This window comes from Triplophysa dalaica, chromosome 7 (genome assembly GCF_015846415.1).
Source record: "Triplophysa dalaica isolate WHDGS20190420 chromosome 7, ASM1584641v1, whole genome shotgun sequence".
In the NCBI taxonomy this organism is placed as follows: Eukaryota; Metazoa; Chordata; class Actinopteri; order Cypriniformes; family Nemacheilidae; genus Triplophysa; species Triplophysa dalaica.
In genome coordinates this window covers 3,867,143-3,881,923 of record NC_079548.1, presented here as the reverse complement: position 1 = coordinate 3,881,923, position 14,781 = coordinate 3,867,143, and the positions used below count along the sequence as shown (strand labels likewise).

At 37.6% G+C, this 14,781-nt stretch overlaps 1 protein-coding gene across 1 annotated transcript in view; it reads left to right on the top strand.

Annotated features, from left to right (window-relative positions):
- LOC130425773 (uncharacterized) overlaps positions 1–11,632 on the top strand; it is a 38,082-nt gene extending 26,450 nt beyond the window's left edge. Inside the window, exons 13-20 of the mRNA XM_056752152.1 lie at positions 5,623–5,706; positions 7,790–7,888; positions 8,213–8,308; positions 8,705–8,800; positions 9,323–9,421; positions 10,343–10,369; positions 10,472–10,528; positions 10,656–11,632. Of these exons, the coding sequence (XP_056608130.1) occupies positions 5,623–5,706; positions 7,790–7,888; positions 8,213–8,308; positions 8,705–8,800; positions 9,323–9,421; positions 10,343–10,369; positions 10,472–10,528; positions 10,656–10,795 (698 nt within the window). The 3' untranslated portion in view covers positions 10,796–11,632. The remainder of the gene's footprint in view (positions 1–5,622; positions 5,707–7,789; positions 7,889–8,212; positions 8,309–8,704; positions 8,801–9,322; positions 9,422–10,342; positions 10,370–10,471; positions 10,529–10,655) is intronic.
- The last annotated feature ends 3,149 nt before the right edge of the window (positions 11,633–14,781 follow it).

The following is a 14,781-nucleotide window of genomic DNA, read 5'->3' as shown; positions in this document are numbered from 1 at the left end:
ATTAACCACAGAATCTTGGTTAATTTCAGTATTTCATAACCTACAATAATTATAGTGCGAGTTAATAACCTTTAATCATATAACCTGTAAAGTTAAATAATGTATTTATTCTGTTGTCTTGAGTGTGGATCATCTCACTCTTTCTACTGTCACACACTCACTTTATTGACAGGACAGAGTATATGAACAGATTTATAACTTTAAACTAGTGGTGGGCATAGATTAATTTTTTTAATCTAGATTAATCTAGATTAATTCCAAGATTAATCTAGATTAATCTAGATTAAAATGGCACATTTGAATTCTGCCGAAGGCATTCAGAATATGTTTGCTACCCAAATAATGACTAAAAGTAAGTCTTTGAGAACGGGTTTCTCAAGCCAGGTGGCGCATTAGACCAGGGGCTCATCTCCTGTTTCCAAAATGCATCACAAACTGCTTGAGAAAGCTGTTCTACTATGATAATTGGTGATGGTAATTAAATTATGTTCAATAAGATGAACTTGTGTTTACTTTCGCATTAGCTAAGGGATGATTTGCGTTTAGGTGGTACTTGAGACTGGAAGAGCTCCTACAGTACATTAACAGTTAGTCATTTAGCAGACGCTTTTATCCAAAGCGATTTACAAAGAGTGAGGGAGCAACAAGCGATATGTCATACAGGAGCCATAATGCATTAGATCTCAATACAAAGTTACTGGTTTCAACTAAAGCTAGACCAGTACCTGTTGAGAGAAAGTGTTTTTTTAAACCAATTCCGCATTGCACAAGGTGCAAATAATCTTAGTCTTGTCGATGTTTCTATTGGGAAGCTTCTTAAAAATTAATATTCCCTGAAGCAAACCCGGCGGCTTCATAGCTGCATCCATGTTAGCACGTCACGTTTGATGCGGTAATTTCACAGTAACGTTATGTTGTGTTCAGACCAAACGCGAATGGCGTGTCAAGCGCGAGTGATTTATATGTTAATGCAAAGAGCCAATAGACCTACTTGCTGCGCGAATCGCGCGAATGAAGCCCTGGTTATGAGATGATGAGGCGGCTTCTGCTTCCGCGAATGATGCGATTCACGCGAGTTGAAAAATCTCGTTCTCGCCCCGTACAGTGCAGTTAAGCTGGTATACATCCGCGCTAAAATATCAATGTGAAAGTCATCATAGCTTGTGTAGTATAGACCCAGCTCCCAACCCAACTTTGAGAATAGATTAACGGCCACATTTTTTTATCGCGCGATAAGAGGTTAACGGCGTTAACGGCCCACCACTACTTTAAACAAAAGAAAAGTTGAGATTTCACCGCCCAGAAAACAAACAGACTCCAAATCAGAACCACAACCAAACAAAAAATGTATATTCTCAGGCAGGAGAGTGAAAGCGATCTGATTTATGTCTTTATGTGGATGTGAAATGATTGTTGTCCCACATTAGAACTCCTCATCTTCAGTGAAACACTGTAAACACATCAATGATACTGAGAAAACTGAAGAGACATTTCAACACATAACATCACTGTTGAACACGAGAGTCGGTCCTTCAAGTGACTGAAAGAAAAGTGTTTGCAGATTTTAACTGTTTGCAAAATCTGAGAAGCATCATATCATTTCTGAATCACTTCTGAAAGTTGCTGTTAAAAAAATCCTGTTATCTGGCAACACAACTGAACATTGCTTTGATGACACATCGGATGATATTAAAACAGTACAAACCAAAACAACAACACAAATGTTTCAGTGTCTGTCAGGAGAGCAAGATTTTAAAGTTAACGTCTAGGTTACGTCTGTAACCTCAGTTCCCTGATGGAGGGAACTAGGGCTGCAACAACAAATCGATTAAATCGATTGCTAAAAGAGTTGGCAACGAATTTCATAATAGATTTGTTGTGTCGCGCGACGCGGAGACGTTGGATTATTTAAAAAAAAAACTTTATTTTAGCGCGGAGTGGAGTGAACACTCGGTCTCTCTCGCGCAAGCGAGATGCAAGCAGATTTCGGAGCCTCATGGACAGGGTGGACCAAAAATAAAATGAAACGAGCGGAGGAAAGATACATGGCGAAGGCAGAGAAATCCGTGCGAACCAAGTCATCCAAGGTGTGGGAGCATTTCACACTAAATAAACAGAAAAACTGTGTTAACTGCAAAATATGCAAAAGCGGACGATTTATCCACCTGGCTGGAACAGACACACCTACTTGGCGCAACTTCACAGAGCCCACTCTCCGAACCCCGGGTGAATAACCCAACCCTGTACGATGGTGAGCCAACTCTCTGCAGAGCATTCATCACACAATGTGAGGTTGTGTTTTCTCTTCAGCCCCGCACTTGCGCTTCAGAGAAGTCCAAGGTGGCATTCGTGGTATCTCTGCTCACGGGATGGGCTCGCGATTGGGGAGCGGCCATGTGGCAGGCACAGGATTGTTATCGGCATGACTTCCAGGACTTCAAGACGGAGATGATTACAGTCTTCGACCGCTCAGTTTTCGGCAGAGAGGCTTCACATCGCCTTGCGTCCCTACGGCAGGGCAGAAGGTCAGTCACGGACTATTCCATTGAATTTCGTACACTAGCAGCCACCTGCGCCTGGAATTCCGAGGCTCTTACGGCACGGTTCCTGGAGGGCCTGGTCAGTGACATCAAGGATGAAATCTACTCTCGTGAGTCTCCTAATGATTTTGACGAACTCGTTGATTTGGCCATTCGGCTAGATGCTAGAAAGGGGGTCCGCCAACGTGCTAAGTCTGCAAATGCTCAAATGGATCATTGGTCTCCTCCCCGCAATTTTCTGGTTTCCATGGGTCAGGCTGAACCCATGCAGTTAGGTAGACTGCGTCTCTCTGCCCAGGAAAAGATGTGCCGTGTCAATGATGGTGTGTGCCTGTATTGTGCGGGGGGAGGTCATCAAGCTACGTTGGGGAAGAGGCAGTGGCGTACACTGCAACCCAATACTCGTGTCTGCCCGGGTAAGCATGGCCGACATCTCTACCTCTGCTTTTTCCTGAGCTCGACACCCCTGGGGGGGAGCTCGGAGTCGTTAGGGTGGGATGCCAGCAAGTCTCCCTCCGATGCTGCGAGCGACATCTCATCTGCGTCACACATCGTTTCCGAGTGCGTGGCTGAGGATCCGGATGGTGTGCCACCATCGGTTGGGGAACGGTCAGAAGAGCGAATCCCGTGAGCACTTGGCTGGGGGGTTTACGTTCGCAGAGGTCACATCACTAACGTTGCTAATACTAGGGGACGTAGGGGCCTTAGCGACCGATGTCACAGCCCGGGTAGCAGACAAAATGGTGGCTGGTTCCCGGAGGAAGACAGCCACCCGTGACCGCAACTTCTGAATAACAACCTGCCCGCAGTGCGAGCAAGATGTGTCAACAAACGCTGCCTCAGTGTGGTGGATGCCCAGAAACCTGACGCAGCGATCGTGTCCGTCCCCTCCTCGATAAGGGTGCCGCACCCAAGAGAACAGCGGGACATGCCTGCTGTAGAGTGCTCAGTCCTGAAAAGGACTTTTTGGAAATAAACTTTGACCCCACTGCAACCTGCGAGAAGCCCAGGGGAAGGTCGCTTCAGGTAGGGACGATCCACTGCTCCACGGCGTAGATCCGGCAATGTAGTAGTATATTAATTCATTGAATTCTTTGTTCTACTCATGAGCGATGGCTCTGAAGAACAAGTGGTAAATGAATAGTGCAAATTTCATTCGCCAAATTTCATCGGCCGTTTCTATAGTAGTCAGAGTTGATTTGTCCTCAAGGGTGAACCCCATCTGTCGTCTCGACTCAACGTCAAGAGACGGACAGAAAGGGAAATTAGATTCTCAATCTCCCCCGACTCCAGAATCAGTGCTCGGAATAACAGACTCACCCAAAACCAGGGGCGTAAATCTCATATGACAGTAGGGGGGACAATAAATCTAACATTTCTCAAGAGCACATTTTGAAAAGGACACAAATAATACAGTCAAAATTGTACTTACTATGACACTAAGGGACAATTTACATTAGGTTTATAGGTTCATCATGCTGACTTACAGCCATATTATAAATGAACTGAACTGTCACATACTGTAGTAAAAGTAAACAATAAAGCTTTTTTCCATTTATATATTTCCTGTCTTTGTTTTGAAGACAGGAACAAATATAAAAACACACTACCCATGATACTACATATTGACAATGAGTCACTTTTTGTCTTGATTTATACTGCAACATAGTCTGAAAAAGTTACCGTCGACATTAATGAGTGGTTGTTATTTTCCCCTGTAGTGCACTGCCTCCGCCAACAAACTTTGTTCATGTTCGTGTACCCAAACGAACAGTCAGTAACAGTGACAGATGCTGAAATTCTGTGTTTTACTCATTGATGTATCGCCCGAGTTTCAGTAAACTGAATGTTTAGCTTATCTGCCGCGCACATACTGCACACAATAGACGCTGAGAAAACAACCTTCTCCAACTGAATGAAATCTGTGCACCTTTTGTGGACGCTAAATATAGTGCAAATGTCACAAAATTGTAACCGGTATGTTCGCGGCTGTGTATGACACAGGACCTCAATGGCAGAATCGGTGGTTGTTGCAGTTAATGTTCACAATGCATGGGAAAAGCTTCGGTGTGTAAAGTTGCAGTGTGTGACGTCCTATGTAACAAGCTAACGTTAATTAGCTAACGTTTACTAGCTAAGTAAAGTTTTATGGAAAAATGGAAAAATGTATCGCTAATAAGCATTTTGTGCAACAACTAATTTATTAATGGATCAGCATCACCTACATTAAAGAGAATCAATTCATTTAAAGTGAATAAAATAGACTTCTTACTGGAGGTCAACAACTGCAGATGAACTTAGCCGCTTACCTGACTTGAATGTGTAGCGCAAAGGGCAGGTGAGATGAACGGGGAGAGCAGGCAGTGGACCAAACCACTGTGAGGCAGGGCAGGGGGAACTCAACAGTTGTTTAAACTCTGAAAGTATTTTTTTTGTTTGTATTTTCTTTTAATTACACAATTAGTTTAGTTAACATAAATATATTTATGACAACAGCGAATGCGAGTTTAATTGATCGAGGGGGGGACAACTCTCGGATAGAGGGGAACATGTCCCTTCCATCCCCCCCGGGATTTACGCCCATACCCAAAACCAGAAGTGGTGTGTTTCCACAAACTACTGTGAGCAAACTATTGTCACAAGATCTGTCATTGACAGAATAATTTACAGATTCAGTGTTTTCTGAAGGCATTGTTTTAACCAACAGCATCACAAGGTTTTTTGGTTTATATTACAGATCTAGAGGTGTGGACAGAAGCAGTTTCTTGGTTTAATGAAATGTAAATTTACATTTTTACTTTAACTTAGTTTTATTTTACAAATAAAATACTCAGGTTAAATACACTCAGTGTAGGCTTTTGAAATGTTTTCATGATAAAATTGTAATACACTGATTGTTGTTAGTGTTTACAATTACAGCCTATTATCCCAAGGCACATCAGTTGGCAAAACATTTGACAGGAACGGCGTAGTCTATATAAAGGGAATGAATGTTATGGGGAGTTTGGTCATACTTTGGCAGCGAGACAGCGATAATATTCATCATCTATATTAATATAATTTCTCTGTTCTCTGTTTTTAGGAATCATCATTATTGCCATTTTACCAGTTTTACTAACACTGACGAATGAAAGAATGTTTTGGAAATGTTATCTGCACTTCAAGTGTAAGTATCTGATGAGTTATGATGTGATTGTTATAAGTGCATTAATATGTTTTGTGTGATCATCAGTGTTGACAGTAAAACACTTCAGTCATGTGATTATTTCTCTCAGTAACACAGAAATCAAATGTAATGTTGTGTTTCATCTGAGATTCCTGTGATCAGATTATTTGATTTACTGTATTTACTGCACACTCATGTTTGTTACGTGGTTAACTCGCCTCTAACAGAATAATAATCAATAATAATATCATTGAGTAATATAAAGAATATTATTAAAACTGTCTGTGACGGTGTGATTTAGTGATTGTAAAAATATTTATTGATTATTGATACACACACTTCTGTGTGACGACTATTATACAGTGTTTTTTTAAATGAAAATGAATGAAAAATATTTTTAATATAATTATCACGAGACAATATAACAGTATGTGACAAGATAAATAACACGAAGGTGATCAGTTGTAGAGTGACATTGTTGACATCATAAAGTGAATCATAGACATTTAATCATTTAGCAGCTGCTTTTATCCAAAGCGACTTACAAGTTGGGTAAACAATGGAAGCAATTAGGTCAACATTAGGAAAACAAAAAGCATAAGTGCCAAAAAAACATGTCTCGCAAAGCCTACTATAGTATATCAGAAATGATCGGTCAGGTGCTGACGTCACATGAAGTCATAAACATGATGAATTATTAATGATTTTCATCACTTTTTTCTGTCAAACAATTGTTAAAATATAACTGTTCATGTTAACTAGTGATAATGTTCATCAAACAAAACTAAAAGATGAAGTTTTTTCATCATCTAAGCAGTGAAACACTAAAATGAATGAGGTTCAGTTCTGGAAACATTGAGTGTCGCGTCATGACATGAATCACATCTGCTTCACTTCTTTATGAGAGCGTCTATTTCCCAATGAAACATTACACAATTACAGTCAACATGTTTTTACATCAGTGTGGTTTTGTTTTCAGTATTAAAAACTGATAGAACCAATGAGTATGATACTGTATATGAAGAGCTCTTTTCCAAAACGCTATAAATCGATTTTAATAGTTTTCATGAAAAAAAATTTTTTACCTAGACCCATACATTTTGTTAATATTCAATTTATCCTGTTGAAATGGTCTGTTGACTCAGTCTGAACATGTTTAACAATGATTGTTAAATGAAACAACAATATTGTCGATTATAAATTCAAATTTTATTTTTTTATTTTTTTCAAAACACTACAAATTCATCCTTTTTTTCAAAAAATGTTGGTTTATTTCTTTTTAAAAACAAACAAACAAGAGAACATTAAACATATGACATCAGGAACTCATATTATAAATTAATATAAATCAAATAAATGCAAATGCATGAAATAAATAGCAGCCTAATAAAATAAATAGTAACAAACTAAAATGTAAACTAAAATGTAAACTAAAATAAATATTTTCAATTTCATGTTTCAATATTTTCCACCACATACAACAAATAATTTAGAAATAACACATTCAAATACAACTAAGGAGCGAATTCTGATTGATTGAGAGGATATAACGCATTTAGGCTTAAACAGTTTCGGGACTATAGTGTTTTGAGAAGAAACTGCATCTTACAGTACATTTTAAACAAGGAAATATAGTGATTTGGCATGAAACATAGAGTGAATAGGTTTAGTACACAGCAAAATGGCATTTCATTTGGCGTTTAATGCGTTTTGGAAAAGAGGTCTTCATATATACATCTGTATATGTAGTGGATTTATATACATCATTTTACCAACATATATTTATCATTATTAGTCTTCATTAATACGACTTTGATCTCTGTCTTTGATGGTTTTGACTAGAGCAGAAATATCTTTAATTCTTCAGTGATTTCTTGATAATAAACTTAGAAACATGTATATAGCAATATAAGTCGCTTTAGATAAAAGCGTGTGCAAAATGCATAAATGTAAATGTAATATCATCATAATCTGTGATTAGATGTTTAATCAATCTTCTTGTGTTGAGTGTTAAACTCTGATGATCACTGTTTGTGTTTGAATGTAAAGTGTTATTCATGAAAACATTCTCACACTTTTTCAGGGTCAAGTGAGCTCACAGCCGCACTTATGCTCATAGTCACATTAGTGATGAAGGCTGTAATGATCGGCTTTTTCATCTTTACACTGGAAAATAAAACAGGTATGAAAATATATAAAATATTTTAACAATTAAAGATGGCCACATAATCTTGTAGCAGCAGGCAGATCATTCCACAGTGATGTGACGTGAAGTCGTGTTAAAGTAGAGTTCATCTTTTTATTAATAAGTTAACATCTTTAAATGTGAAGTTAACATGATACATACTGAAGATATTCTGTAAATAACAATCTTTTGTGACTTTGATCTGTCATGTATTCATCTGTCTCTCTCTCTCTCTCTCTCTCTCTCTCTCTCCCTCTCCTGTCTGCTGTATATCTGTCAATCTCATAAAGTCAGAAATATTTTGGTGTTTTTAATTCACAGATCTTCTTGGATGGGCGTGTGTCATAGTTTTCCTGCAGATACTCTGGGCAGTTGTCAGATTGTCAGATCAGAGTTATTTGTTCTCTATTTCTCTGGGTACAGTATTGAGGATCTGCTTTTAACATGTTCCCTGTGTGATTCTGTGTTTCTCTGCTTTAATCTTCATCAGTTTGTCTACATGTACAGTTATAGACTTTATGATCAGAGATCAGTGTTATTATAAACAGATCTTATGTGTTTAAAAGAGACAGAGTTTTTAGGAAGGAACATTTCACGCTGTTACATATTGAATATGAATGCAATTAGCCATCTTTACATAACTGTTTTAGTTTTTGTGCATCTATATTCTCAATTTCTACATCAAAATCCATTCATCTGTTTATATTAGAATAAAAATGGAACTTCTGTGTATAAATGATGATGTTATTAAAGCGTTTTTGTCAGTAAAGTTGATTTGTGCAGTAATGTCTTGATCTTTGTCTTTCATTACAGATTTTCATCGTTTTGTCTCTCTGTATGTGTTTGGATCAGTTGGTGTTGTTTTAATCGGCGCTTTTGTTCTGATAACAGAACTGATACTGAAAACAGGTGGAAACACAAAACACTTTAATATCAGCGGTTTTAAACATCTATAAACAAGATGCAGTGCTGTAGGTCTCTTTTGAGACACTGCATTAAAAAATATGATCATTTTCGGTGACACTTTAGAAAAGGGACCAATTCTCACTGTAACTAACTACGACTTTTGCCTCAATAAACTCCTAATTACTGCTTAAAAGGTAGTTTTTATGTTTAGCTATTGGGTAGGTTTAAGATTATTTACGATGTAGAACAAGGAAATGCAGAATAGGGCATCAATATGTGCTTTAAACATACTAATGTACAACCAATATACATGTAAATAAGCAAGTAGGTAATGATGAATTTGTATACCTTAATATAAAATGTAACCCAATTTTCCATCTAAAATTATTGAAATCAAACTATTCTGAGCTGAATTTAAAGCACATAAACATTTAAATCATTATTTTTCATCTGTAGTTAAATTTATAATGATTTTATGTGCTGATAATATATAAATATAAATGTCTTCTCTTTGATTCTCATCAGTTAATGGCGAGCGTGCAGTGATGGACCTGAGATTTATTCTCTTTCCCTCTGAATGTTTCTTCTTATTGTCAGTGGTGATTTCTGGACTACTTTCATCCGGTGAGTAAAATCTGATCTTGTTTATTTAAACCGTCAGGTGACATTATATGAGCTGATCTTCATACGACTTTGTGTCTCTTATGTGCAGGGCAGGCCCACCCGGAAATTAATAGCCGGTTCATACGCAAATTAAGTTATTTGTCCAATGTCAATGCAAAGAAATAGACTCATACTCGCGGCAGGCGATGAGCATGACGCGCAACGGTTTTCAGTGCAAGTTGAAAAAAATCAGCACGGGCTAGAAGTTCGCCTTGCGCGAATAACAAACTATTCCCGCGAGTAATAAAGAGCAAGTAAAGCAATTGTTCATTATGTTCACAACATAATGTAGATTGTAGTCTGGTAGTGGGATTAGCTGCATAGAGCCCACTAAGTGATTTAATTAATAACGAATAATAACTTCACTGATTTTACCGCCCTAGGGATCGGTGGCCTGCTCCGCCTATGCCCAGGGCTGCATCTGCTCATGTGTTTCCATTTCATTTCACCCATGAAATTTTTATAAAGCTTTTGAATTATTATAAATATAAATCTGACCACTCATGGGTCTCCAACCTGATCTCACGGCGAATTCGCACTAATTCATACGCGATGTTTGGAGCATAAGAGTGGGATCACGTTTCTTGAACGCCATGAACCAAACGTACGTTTTCATACGACACAGGTCGTTTGATATCGTACGACTTAGCCACTTGGTTAACTCGTATGAATTGGTGCGAATTCGCCGTGAGATCAGGTTGGTGTCTCTTGTAAACACTTGATCAGTAGATTTGTTGTTCTGTTGATGTCTTGTGTGAAAGTGTGTCATTCATGTGTGTGTTGATCTGTAAGCTTGTGTTTGATTGACAGCGAATGTTTAATAGCTGATAGACTAGAAAATGCACTAAATATCTTTTCTCTCACTGTTCTGATCTCACAAAGATTCAAGCGTGTCAGAAGTCTTGTCAGGTCAGTATCATTTATAAAACTGCAATTATGTGAGACTAGCTTCATACTAAATGTATTCTGAAAATCACACCATTTAAATAACATATTTTGCTCTTTACACAGACGAGAATGAGAACTTTAGCCAACAGATCACAGCAGGACCAGAATCAACATTCACCGGTGAGGATCTAATAAGAGTTCATGAATGTAATTGACCTTCATGATAAGAAAATGATTAATATCATGTTGGACTAGAGTCCTAATTAATATTCTTAGTTATTAATATTGTTTAATGGATCGTGAACAGGAGCAGCAGGATCAGGTGAGACTCCAGCTACTGGATCAGACCAGAACACAACAGAACTGAAACCTCTCATGAAGAATAAAGATCAGGATACTGAAGAACATAATGAAACTCAGCCTGAGTCAGTGATCTCACAAACATGACAGAAGATGATTCATAAACACTGTTAAATCTCTGAGCTGAACTTTGCAAACATTTTGGAGGTCACCATTTATGATCAGAGTTTATTGTTTGTGTCTCTAGTTAACAGTGATGTCAGGACAGGTCAGTGCAGGATCAATAAATCTTCAGTTTCTGGATCATTTCCACCCATACTGCTCATTTCAGTAGGAAATTAATAATATTGTAAATATTACAGCACATGTCACAACACTGCACTTAACATTTAGGTTTAAATTAGTTTGCAACCCTGAAGCTGTAGTGTAGATCATCGTATTAATATAAAACGCTGATTTCTTAACGACGCCAGGCGTTAAATAAGCGCCGTCTTGTGCCTAAGTAACGTCAAACGCCGCCCTGGGTTTAAGTAATGCCGGGCGCCGATCGACGTTAAGTTAACGTCACTCAAAATGCAAACGTATTAGCTAATATACATAGCCCCTCCTCTTCTGGGTTTGCGTGCTTTACGTCAAGTCGGAGGCTTGTGTCATCTCAAATCCATATCCAGCTTAACTTTATGGGAAAACAAAAAATGGAAAGAAATGAAAGAAAAACCCGCTGAAAAGAAAATCACATTACTAATGCAGTATGTTCCAGTAAGCCATGTGTAAAATGTGTTAAATGTCAAATTAAATCAAGTCATGATTAAAGGTACCGTAGTTCCCCCCAAAACGAAATTTCTGTCATCATTTACCAATGGTCCGGATGGACTTCTGGTGTTTGAAGAAAAGTCAATGTGGACGAACGGTTTTCTGTTACTAACTTTCTTTCAAATATCTTCTTTTGTGTTTATACGGTGTACACATTATACAGTCATACAAGTTTGAAAAGTAAAGAGGGTGATTACAGAATTTTGATTATGCTTATGCGACAATCAATTTAAGTCATTGCTAGTCTAGAGGTTAGCTTGGTTGGCTTGCAACGGTATGATGTGTCTTTGACTGGTTCGAGTCCCGCATGGACCAGCTGCAGAATTTACCTTGTTTGTCTTGTTATGTTTATCTTTGTCACAGGGATTTTTTATTTATATTTTAGCATTTATTTTGTGGTTAATATTAAAGAAAGTCAGGAAAAAGAGCTTGTTTTCCACAACAAACTTTAGTATATTCTAAATTTCTCAATCGCTCCCGACACCGTCCAGACAGCCTCACCAACAGCCTTTGCAAGCCGACCGAGCTGACCTCTAGACTAGCAATGATTTATGTTAACAATCGCATAAGCATAGTTAGAATTCTGTAATCACCCTCTTTACTGTTCAAACCTGTATGACTGAACTAAAGAATGCGCTAAATAACTCCGTTTTCACTCCGTTAATGCCGTTTTCATAATAAGAGTTTCAAAGGGGACTATAAAGCGATCTCGAATTCTTGTACAGATTACATTATTACTCACCATATTTTAGGGGGGCTAAGCTAGAACTTTAGGGGGCCATTAGCTCCCCTAAAAAGGGCCTAGCAACGCCACAGATGTATATGACAACGCTTATGTAAATGTAGTCTTGATAGACCAACGTGTTTAGTGTAGAGAGAGACATGGCATTGTTTGTTTTGACATGCCATGCGCTCTCTCCTGTCTCGTCTTAACCACGCGCCCTTGTTTCCTTGTTTAGGTTCCCCGCAGTGTTTTATTGCCCTCACCTTTAGTTTTCCTGTTCCCTGTTTTTTGCCTCCTCGTGGGAAGTCTTTTTTTTAAGTTTGTATTGTTTAGTTTGCGTTTTACCCCATTGTGGCTTTTTGTTTTGTCTGTGCATGTGTTCTTAAAGTGTATGTTTCCTTGTTACCGCTGCCTGCAATTTGGTTCTTTCCCCGAACATTCCTGACAATAAAGATATAGAATTTGACAGAATTGTGTGATCCAGAGCTGGTGTTCACAGCATCATCTCTTCACAAGTGTTATTGGGTCATCTGAAGTTTCATAGTCAGTGTTCAGCAAGCATTCAATGACTCACAATCATACACAACATTATGACACATTTTTATTTATATGGAGGTTTTTTCTGCTTGTTCTAGTCGTGTTCGCTTTATACATCTGTTTCCACTTCTTTTGTTTAATTTATTATTGTAATGTCAAACTTCTCATCTGATGATTTCATGTATTGTTATTTTGCAAAGTTACAAACAATACTTTGAGTACTCTGACATGAAGTTAAATCAATGTAATATTGTCATTTAAACATAAATATTTGCATTCATTTGCTTTAAACAATATCAAAGTCATGTTTTCAGACTGTAGTTGAGTTTAGGATTTCAAGGCTCCTCAACATTTAACGTCTTAGACAAACTTTGTGTGTTAGATGTGAAAAACAGCTTAATGTGTTAAATCATGATTTGAATATAGCTACATTTACCTCTACATTATGTGATGCTTGCACAGAATGCGTAATGTTTCACTTTGAATAAATGAATAACAGTATAAAGTGCAGTCTGTGCAGATACCTGCCAGGGCTCATGTACAAATGTATTATAGGAATTTAATAAATCTGTCTAATTATAACAGACTCAAAGTTTCATTCTAGTTTTGTAAAGCTTAAGAATGAGGAAAAGTCATGTGATAAGCACATGTTCATCTGGATCTGTTACAGCAGTTTTATCTCCACAGATGAAAACAAAAGGAAATGTAAGTTTACTTCAAGATGTTTACACACAACTGCTTCTTAAGAATGTAATTACAGGATCATAGTTTAATGTGAAAATGAACCTTTTAATGTTTATCAGCTGGAGTCTTTAGGATGTGTGGTGGTATGTATTTTATATATGTTTTAAATGGTAAAGAGATTCTGCTCAACCTGAAGAAAATCAATGTTGTATGCACCTGAAATGCACTGAAAATTTGTGGCATCAGACGGAATTGAGCTTTGAATCATGATCTCATGAGTTCAATAATGTTTTTTGGGTTTAAAGAGAAGGGTTCTTCAGGTCCTCCTGTTGTTCCTGTGGGAGACATTCGTTCCTCATATCATGTTTAAAAAATATATTTTCATTTTTTACTCTGTGCTTTGATTTTTTTCGTCTGATAGTGTCTGGATCAGATCAGTCTTTATCTGTCTATGTTGGTGAAGACGTGACTCTGAACTGCTCTGTGGACTCTCACATCCCACCTGAAGACATTGAAGAGGTTTCATGGAAGAAAACAGATAAAGATGAACACATCACAGTTCTGCTCTATCAAAACAATGAGGTTTATCCAGAAGCATCAGATGAGAGATGTTGAGTTCTTCAGTGATGAAATCCACAGAGGAAACTTCTCTCTCAGACTGAACAGAGTCAGAACTGAAGATAAAGGACAATGTGTACATGTGTCAAGTGTTTGCTGGACCATTCACAGACAACACAACTGTAACACTGGAACAACTGGGTGAGTTTAAAATGATTTGAACAGATCTCAGTTGTTCCAGTGTTGAGCTTTTTTCCAGACTTAAAATGTGCCAAGATTCCGACGGCTCTGGAAACTTCAGAGAAAAATTGAAACATATGTTGTCCTAGTTATGACATAGAAACTCAATAACATTTTCCTCTGTGACGTTTTGTGTGGTGTGCGTGTGTCAAAGGCTTCTCATCTTTACGAATAATGGTGTTAATATGTGTATTTCTGCATGTGGATCTGCTCTTCTCTTCTGTTCTGTTTCTTTGATTCATCCATTAGTCTCTAAATTTAACTCATTTCTAGTGGAGGCTCATTCTTTTTGTATGTTCTATGTAGTTTTGCATCTTCAGGTTTTGCTTGTGTTTTGTCCAAACATCATTTTGTTGTTCACGTTCTTACTCTGGGGCTTATTGAAGGTAAGTGGTATATTTTAGTGTAAAAAAGCTTAAATTGTTTTGAAGAGCACCAAAAGAAAACATTCTTCTGCTATACGTTCAACCAATGTATGAGAAAGTGATATTTGGGGGATTTTTTTATTTTGGCATAAATTATTATTTATAACTTTGTTCATTTTACTTCAAATTATTGTGACTTGACCATGTTGATT